At 36.3% G+C, this 9,342-nt stretch overlaps 1 protein-coding gene across 23 annotated transcripts in view; it reads right to left on the bottom strand.

Annotated features, from left to right (window-relative positions):
- Positions 1–4,029: 4,029 nt before the first annotated feature.
- The window catches only part of DST (dystonin), a 497,116-nt gene continuing 491,803 nt past the window's right edge, over positions 4,030–9,342 (bottom strand). For 17 of the 23 annotated variants that reach the window (XM_064360963.1, XM_064360947.1, XM_064360946.1 and 14 more), the window contains 3 exons: positions 9,065–9,175; positions 6,144–6,267; positions 4,030–5,281 (listed from right to left, as the gene is read on the bottom strand). In XM_064360963.1, the coding sequence (XP_064217033.1) occupies positions 5,019–5,281; positions 6,144–6,267; positions 9,065–9,175 (498 nt within the window). In that variant the 3' untranslated portion in view covers positions 4,030–5,018. The remainder of the gene's footprint in view (positions 5,282–6,143; positions 6,268–9,064; positions 9,176–9,342) is intronic. The other 6 variants (XM_064360952.1, XM_064360954.1, XM_064360957.1 and 3 more) reach the window with 1 other exon arrangement.

Raw genomic sequence — 9,342 nt, 5'->3', positions numbered from 1 at the left:
AATGAATCTAAGCAGAAGGTAGAATATTCAAAAGTCTAACTCAAGGAAGTCATTTGGGATGCCTATTTGGCAAAAGGGGAGGAATTGGGACTCTGGTTGCTAAATGATGAAACAACTTTACAGGGGAAATCATTGAACATCTTGTTATTGTTGAAGTGGAAAAGGAGATTAAATATTTAGCTGCCTCAAATCAGACCTCAGTTAGCAAATCAGTTTTGCTGACTTGTTTGGAACCAGATCAGGCTGAGATATGAAACAATGGAAAATTTGTCTGGTTATTGAACATAAGACATTTCCAATGCTCCAAAGAAGAGCTTAAAACTATCTTAATATAAATTTTGCTACTCCGGAAAATCCAGATGTGGTATGGCTTCCTGAAAGAGACTATGATCACGTCTTTCTTATGAAGCTGCCACCTTTTTAGAAAATAATGCATAAGCCCTGGTATAATGGTGAGAGGCAGTGGAAGGATCATTGGTCTCAGTCTGAAAAGATCTATCTCTACTCAGTCATTTTCTAGCTGTGTGATCCTGGACAAATAAAAACCTCTCTAGCTTCATTTATTTATACAATTCAAATGATATTTTATTTACTATTTCAATGGCTGCTTGAAAACCTCATGAGATATTATTGCTGTATAATCCAAAACTGACACATAAATGTGGACTTCAAAATATCACTATGAGCATAATCAAGTGGTAGCTCAGGTGTGCATGCCCTTGCACAACTAGTATCACAGGAGAAAGGAAGAAAATTTATAGGATACTTCCATTCTCTAGAAAAAGATGACCGAGAAGAGGTACAAAGAAGAAAATGGTATAGAACAATGATCCCTAAAATTAGATTATGGAAAGTAACTTATAGGACGTTGGAAGAAAATGTCTATTTATATTTACATTTCATCTTAAAGGAGGAGGAAATTAACCTTCACTAGCATTTACTACAGACTGACACTGCTACCATCTCTCCAGTGACATCCATGTCATTTGTATCTTCTCAGGGTCAGTAGCTTAGGTGACCCAAGGGCAGAGTGGAAGTCCCAACAGGTCTCATACTCCTTGGTTTGCTCTCAGCACATGCAGCACACTGAAGTTTATTTATGTCAAGTTGGGTGAATGTACAGATTTTTATTAACTCTTCTGAATTAAATAATCTTTACCAAAAAAAAAAAAAAAAAGGCTTAAACAGATCCCTGCAACAGAACCATGGATTTAAGAGGCTTATAATGCAAGAAACAAGCAAACAATAAGAAAAATGGCAGAGACAACACTTCTCCTAGAACAAAGGAGTTAAATATCAGGCGTTCAACCAGAGAGAATCTCATCTGATTTGGCAAAAACGCAGCCACGCTGGGAGTTAAACCAGAAAGAGTCTCATCCGATTTGGCAAAAACTTGGCCAAAATGATTGTCAAGACTATTTGAACTATGGATGTACACCAGTGTTGTTAGGATTAATCTTAAGATTAGAGTTTGCCCTGCCTGAGAAATTAGCTAATGATAAAATACATGCAAATAATATCTTGGAATAAATTAATATACATATATCAGAGGTGTTTGCACAAAAAACTTTTACTGATAAGAAGATGTCAACAAAGAAGTCTAGAGAGCACTGGCATAGAAGTTAGAGTCTAAGGCTGTGGGAACTACATTTCCTAGTCTTTGTGCTGGGGCAAAAAAAGCTGTACTTTAAGATTAGTAACTTTCTAAGAAAGTGTTTTATTTTTATTTGGGGCAAACTGTTGAAAATTTCTTAACTTCTACTTTATTTTCTTCTCTGATGCAGTCTTTGATTTGCAATAATGAAGTACAATAAAAATATAGATACACTAATATTAAATTCCCTTAACACACTTTGCTTTACATATATTCTTAATTTAGCAGATGAGAAATAGTAGCAAGAGAAAAGAAATCTATTTTTGTTATACTTCATGATAGCTAGACACTCAACATCTATATAGACATTAAGAGTTACATAAAATCAACCAACGTTGCAGAATTTGGTAGGTTAAGTCAGAGATTTCAAATAGTCATACAAAGTATTTCCCGCCCAAACACCTTGTCTTTGACTCTGTTCCAAACAGATTTTGGTAACTGACAAGTCGATCCCCAACATGACTGAAAGGATCTTAGTTACTAAAGCATTATACTAAAAGACAAAGCTCAAATGTCTTTGCCTTCTTTGTGGGACCTCAGTGGCAGTGCCATCATACACAGAGAAGCAGGCACTGGTAAATGTAGTTTGGGGGTATCAGACCACCATTTAACAATAAAGAACACGCATTTCAAAGCACCTTGTCAAAAAGGAATAGATAACTGTATCTCATTACAATTTCCCTTACTACAAATGCAGAAAGCAAGTTTTAAAATGATCCAAAAAAGGAAACAAGATCCTTATTTCACCTCCCTCTTCCTTTTCATTCTACGGGTCAATCCCGGACAGTCATGGGGGCACTTCCCAAGCTCTTCTACCTGTATCTGAGACTTGGCCAGGTCCATCTACTTCTGCACGGATCTCAAAGAGGACAGTCCACTATTTCCAAATAAGGTAGCAGTACATGAGAATTAGGAGCTTTGATTTTTAAGACAAAAAAAGTCCACGATTCAGTTTCCCTAATGCTTAAGATCCAATTATTCCAATTACGATTTTTAGAACTGAGTGTCATCAATTTGTGTCACTCTAGTGTCCTGTTTTTTAAAGAAAAACAATTTAAAAGAGAAGGAATGTGTATAGGGTAGGGAAGAGGTGTTTCTACTACATTAACTGAATAACTACATAACTACATTAACTGAAACTTAACAGGATGACTCTGGAGAAGTCAGCCTTTTGCTTGTTCACTCAAGCAAAAGAAAATCTCACATGTATGTGAATGCACTTTATATTTTTACAATATAATAGGTCTAATATGTAGGATGCCTCTGGCCTCACTGAAAGCAATGACACAGAAATGCTGCAAGGTACTTGAATATCATAGTACTGGCAAGTGCTTGAAGTAACTTTCTGTGAGCTCTCTGTCAGATACTGCTAGGACTATTAGCTCAAGAGGGAAAAAATGACCAGGCATCATGTCAAAGTTTGAAAAGCTCACCTGGGGCAAATGCTGATAACTGGGAGCAGTTCCTTAAGACTTATTTTAAACCACGTATCTTTTTCAAAAAGCTTATTTTACTACTTAAAAAAAAATCCCTAGCTCCTTTAGAGGGGTAGCATTGAAACAGACCGAGATAAAAATCAATACCTTAAATTTGTCTTTGAAGTGGAAATGTGATCATATGCAAAGCACTAAAAGGAATAAAAACAATTTCAATTGCCTTCTAAGATGACATGTTAATAATCAAATGCATGAACTATATAGCATGTGATCTCATAGGCTAGAATTACCCTTTCCATCAAGGGCTCCCACCTGAGACCCATGCCTGGACAAAGAAGGGATTACCATAGGTTAAAAATGGCACCTAATTTATGCCAGTAGAAACTTCAGGCTCTTCAGTGTTGGCCTCCATTAAAAAGGCCACGAAGGAAAAACAGAATACTGTTCCCTTGAATCTAATCACCATCACTGACATTTGCTAAAGCAAATTCACAAAGTTATGCAGAATGTTGGGACCTTTATGCCTAAAGTAACACTCTGCCATCTTTCTGATGATATCTGATACTGTTTTCATATTTAGGAAAATTTTACAATTTGACTTTTAAATATACACAGGCCAGAAGAATACTACTATATTACCTTAATTGAATCAGTAAGCCTTCCACACATCCCTTGCTTTTTAGTGATTAACTGATTCCCTCTTGAAGAGGGGACGGCAGTAACCTTATAGTCTCAGTGTCAGTTACAATGGCTGCCACATGGCTGATACTTATCAGAAATATACGTTGAATAAGTGGTTAACATTACTGTAATGCCCTGTTTTTGATGTCCCCCAAATTTAGCCTATTTTTTTCTTAGTAAACATATATCATACATATAACCTTTACTTAAAACAAATAATAGAAGAAGTTCACTTTAAATAATCAGGTATTCCATATATTCATGTGAATATGTTTTATTAAATGCATACTAATATCTTTCTATAGTATGTGAGTATACATAATAAATTAAAATGTATATTTATTAAATATAGATATAATACCAGAACATGATTATTTCAGATGAGAAATCAAAATAAACCCATTTTAAAGTATCTTTTGGTCACTCCAAATTGATATTGTTCATAAAAAAATACACTAATTTTCCCTGGGGGAAAAAAATTAATTCCATAGCAATGCAGTTAAGGGACGTGTTTTATTTCATAGCTTTCTGCAAGCAAAATTGCTCTGATACAAAATGAGTTCAATGATACAGGTGCTACTGTCCACTCAAGCAAAAGAAAACCTCACATGTATATGAATGCACTTTATAATTATATTCTTACAGTATAATAGGTCTAATATCCAGGATGCCTCTGGCCTGACTGAAAGCAATGGCACAGAAATGCTGCAAGGTACTTGAGTATCATAGTACTGGCAGGTGCTTGAAGTAACTTTCGTGAGTTCTCTGTAAGATACTGCAAAGACTGTGTGTGGGTGTGTTTGTCTTTCTGTCTTCCATCTTTTAAATCATCTCAAAAGTATTCCCTGCATGTATCATTCAGCTTCTCAGAGTTCCCATAAAAACAGGAAAGTGTCATGAGGTATTCTTAACGTCAGGGATTGATGGAGTACTGTGGCTATCAGAGAGGATGTAGACTTACCTGTAGGTACAGTAACTGATTTTAGTGTGTGCCCTGCACGTTACAGTGCAGAAATGTTAGTTCATGTTAAACTTTTCCTCCTCACATATGATGTGACTTTAACCCCAGAATATCTGACAAAAAAATTATACAGATAAAATAAAAAGACAAATACACAAATAAGGCCATCTGCAGAATTTTAAACTCGCCTCTTGCAATATTTCACAAGAATTTCTACATAATATTTTACATCGTTCAAACTTAAATAATAAATGCTCAAGGAAGGGCCTTGGGAGAACCAATTGCACTATCTCTTTGAAGACTTGTCCAATTTGCTGGCAGGTGATTTCCTCTGGGGTGTGGGGATTTTTGAAGGCTTTGCTGTGGATGGCCGAGAACCTGCTCGGGGTGTAGGCCTGTGTGTCTGGGGGACAGTTTCCACATCTGAGCACACGGACTGGATTTCTGAAATGTCAAAGTCTGATGCATCACTGCCCCGGCGGCTGCTGGCTCTGCTGCCAGCTTTGCTTCCGGCTCGACTTCCTGGTCGGCTGGGAGTCTTCCTGGAGTCTGAGGAAAGAAGGTAGAGACAGCTCACCCTTATTACTGGGTCTATCTGCAACCAGTTTTTGAAACCTGATGCCACCTTTAAATCTTAATTTTTTTTACCTGATGTGTAGTAGGCACACAGAAAACACTTGTGGATTCACGGCCTTTCCCTATTATACAAGGGTATGCAGGCTTGCTCTAAGTAGACATAATATAGAAAAGGCTAGATGTCTATCTAAAAGGGAAGTTTCAGCTTCCCCTACTTAAAACAGGATTCTTTTTATTGCAAACAGACATAAGGAATATACCTATCCTTTAAGACTGTGCTTTCTAAAGTTTAAATTGTGTGTCCAGGGATGTGCGTGATGCAAACATAGAACAAACAAGACAGGTGTAAGTCTTGCCCTAGAATAGGTAACTCCAAGAATACAGGAATTCAACATATGAGATTTGAAACTTTAAAGAGGCTTCATGCCTGCTGAGCTCAGAACCCAAGGATTAGTAGGTTCACTATTTTGCAAAGCAATGTGAGATACGCTGGCTTGAGGCTCAGTGTGGCTGAGTTTTTCCAACTACCCCCAAACAGGGTCCTGTGCAATCTCTGAGCTGGTAGAAGAGCCAAGACCTTTCAGCTTAAAGGGGCAGAATACCACTGCATATTTTCTGTTGTTGTGCAGTAATTCTTTCATCTTTCTTTGATACTTTTAGACACTTGTGCCCGTGACTCACGTTATCCCCTACTTTTGGAGGACTGGGGCTACATATTTTAAGACTACCTCAGGGTCAGTTTGTAACTTCTTGTCCAATGAGGAGGAAAAGGGACTTTAATCCTTAGAGGATAATGCTGCAAAAGCCATTAAAAAAAGAAATGCACCACACTCACCAGCAAACTGTGTTCGAACTCTGGCAGCTGCAGTTGTTATCAAGCCACTGTCCTCCCCAGAGTGGAAGCCTTTCCCTGATAAATATCCTGGAAGTCGAAGCTTGCTTCCTTGTATTGGCGTTCCCTGTATTTAACCAGTGACAAGACATTTCAAAATATTGCTCCTGCACCATGATATTCCACTGACCCCACTTCTTTACATATGGGTGGAAACTCTCTACTATGCCTCTTTAGAAGGTGGAGGGGGAGAAGCTCTTCAATTAAATAAGGCATGGGATTCTTACTTGATTTTCTCTTCTAATTTCTTATTCTCTCTCAGAATTCAAAAGAAACTTTAATAAATATGAATTCATGGTTGAAGAGAAAACACAAAATGGAGACCCCCAACTGAGCATAAGTGATGGCAAGAAGAAAAAGACAAATTAAATGGTGAGTATGTTAGTATCTTTCAGACTATCTGTGAATATTACAGAATTAAGGGTGTATTGCTAAAATGATGGTGACTGCATGCATACAGAGGGTAGGGAGCAGAAAAAAGCTGTGCCTGGATATTCTGCTACCTCCATTGCTTTTATGGAGCTAGGCAGAGATAGAGATGGAATGCTAAGTAAATAAATAATGCATACAGACATCATTTAAACAAACTTAACTGCAATAAGAAAAAGAAAGTGATTTTTAAATAACTTGCTACCATATCACTCCAATTCCTGGCTCTATCACTTCTACAGTCTTTACATACAAAATACATAGGCAACATTTGCAGAAAATTGTTTTACAATCTTTATATGAGTTTTTAGAGAATGTCTAAAGCAATCATCACTATGAGATTTATTATATAATCATTGCATTTTTTCCAGATCACTACATTTAAAAAATTCTCCCAAAGTAAAACAAAACAAAACAAGTATCTTGAGGAATATAAGGACTGTAATGTAATATTCCTCAATGAACACACAGCCAGAGAACTATTTGGAGGAAATGCATTGAAACAAATTACATGCATATTTTTAAACAATTGATTTTCCCTTTATTAGCTTAAAATGTTATAACCATCTGATACATGAGTTACTTTTATTAATATTAATATTCATTTATCTACATATGTGTATACTATACATATACTTAGGTGTAGTATTTCTATGTGATTTGTATACATAGAATGATCAAGTTTTCAAAATACTTCTACACACATAACCACAATTAATCCTCACACTCACCTAATCATAACCTTGAAAATGTGAAAAATTAGAACCTAACTAAGGAGGGACGTGATTTGCCCAATATCTGAGAATGCTGAGCTAGCTAAATTCCTAACTTAAACAGAATCTCAGCAACGCAAGCGAGTGAGAGTCCACCAATTATGAAACATATCACTCATGGTGGCGGAATTCATAACCGTGAAAGACCAAAATCATTCTCAGAATGCCTTGATTGTTTTGATTTTATTTCACAGTCCCTCCCATAGAAACATACCGGTTTTTGGTTGGTTTTTGTTTCATCAGGTTATTTAAAGTGAAACACAATTTTGCATTAGTCTAAGTAACTACTTATAATTTCAGGGAGTTTCTACTTAAAAAAAAAATCTGAACATAGCATCATTAAAGGAAATGTTCATATGTTCCTTGAGGTTGGTTTGAACCTTTCTCAGTTTTTGCTACAATAGATCCATAATAATTGACAGATATCTCTAGAGGTAATATCTAATACTAACATCGCCCGCTTAGTGGGAAGGGGTGGAAATGAGCGGCTTGGAGAAATGAAGAGAAAGAAATGAGGAAATGCTAAAGAATGGGTTGTTTTTGTTCCAATTCTCCCACTTATCAGCAATGAGATTTCCATGGAGTCATGAAGGTAACAATTTTCTCTGCCTACCGCTTATTATCAATGTGAAGATTAAGTAACAGATAAGACAGTGTTATGAAAAGCCTAACAGGGCTTTTAACAGTTATTTTATTACTTTTATTTGAGGATCCTGACCTTTAAGTTATGTCCTTTATCATTAAGATGAAATACCTTCTTCAATTTCAAGAAAAGGTACTTAGGGATTTTTCCCCACTAATTATTGGGATTCTAATAAAATATCTCATTATTTTGTGCCTATGTCTGTCGTTTCACAGAGAAGTTTCTTAAAACAATATACAGTTGATTTCTAATTAAATGTAAATGACCTACATGAGTTAATCTTGGCAAATTTTGTATCACCTAAATATCTTCTCCCCATATATCAAATCATATTAAAAAGTTAGAGCATGCTTAAATTAGTTACTAAGATCTTTTTAAAAAAAAAAAAACCCATACGTTTATTACCTGTTAAAAATGACAGATAACTTTCGGCATACCTAAGCCTACCCCTCTGACCCCCTGCACTGATAACTGAGAGTTTATGTCACACCCACCCAAAGTTTTGGGGCAGGTATAAATGTAACTGAATTCAGAAGGATCATTCCCACAGTGAACATTCAGTCACCATTCTTTTCAGTGATTCTCTTGCAAATGATACTGCCTTTTACTCCCATCTGAAGGGAATGTGTTGCACTTCTTGCCCACATTACATCTAGTGTTCTTAGTAGCTTTAAAAGAAATTTTAGAAATTTTACTTAAGTCTGGATATAATCTACTATATTTTACTGTCCCAAGAGATAAAAGTGGAACTAAGTGTGAATAAGAACAAAAAGGAGTCTGCAGGAGTGACTGGTTAAACTGACACTGTTTAACGAGCTGCGGACTATCTTTTCTGTAAACCCCTTAGTCTCACCTCTTCCAAGACCTGCTGGGTTGATGCCTATTTTATAGAAGTGTATAAAAAGACATAGGGTTATCAAGGTACACATATTAGGAGAGTGGTGAAGCAACATTAGTGGGTGGGTAACAGTTTCAGTTAAAGGAGACTGTTAAGACCGGACTCTGGGGCCTTACGATACCTCTGCAGATGGCACGGGAAAGTCTGAGCACTCTGCTGCTTTACAGGGAGTTGACATTTTGCTGTTTGTCAACCATGGTTTACCATAATTGCGTGTTAAAGGATGGAGAATCTGTATGGAACAATGGCAAATCAAATGTAAAGGATAGCAGATAAAAAAACAAAGCCACAGAAAGAGATATTCATAGCAAAGAGTCACATTTCACAATAAGAAAAATAATAGTTTAAAATAAGTGGAAAGATCCAATGGCAAATCATAGACACCAAAAAAAAAAAAAA

This window comes from Aotus nancymaae, unplaced genomic scaffold (genome assembly GCF_030222135.1).
Source record: "Aotus nancymaae isolate 86718 unplaced genomic scaffold, 86718_ANA_hifiasm-v0.15.2.pri h1tg000040l, whole genome shotgun sequence".
NCBI classification, from domain to species: domain Eukaryota; kingdom Metazoa; phylum Chordata; class Mammalia; order Primates; family Aotidae; genus Aotus; species Aotus nancymaae.
This window is presented reverse-complemented; position numbering and strand designations above follow the sequence as displayed.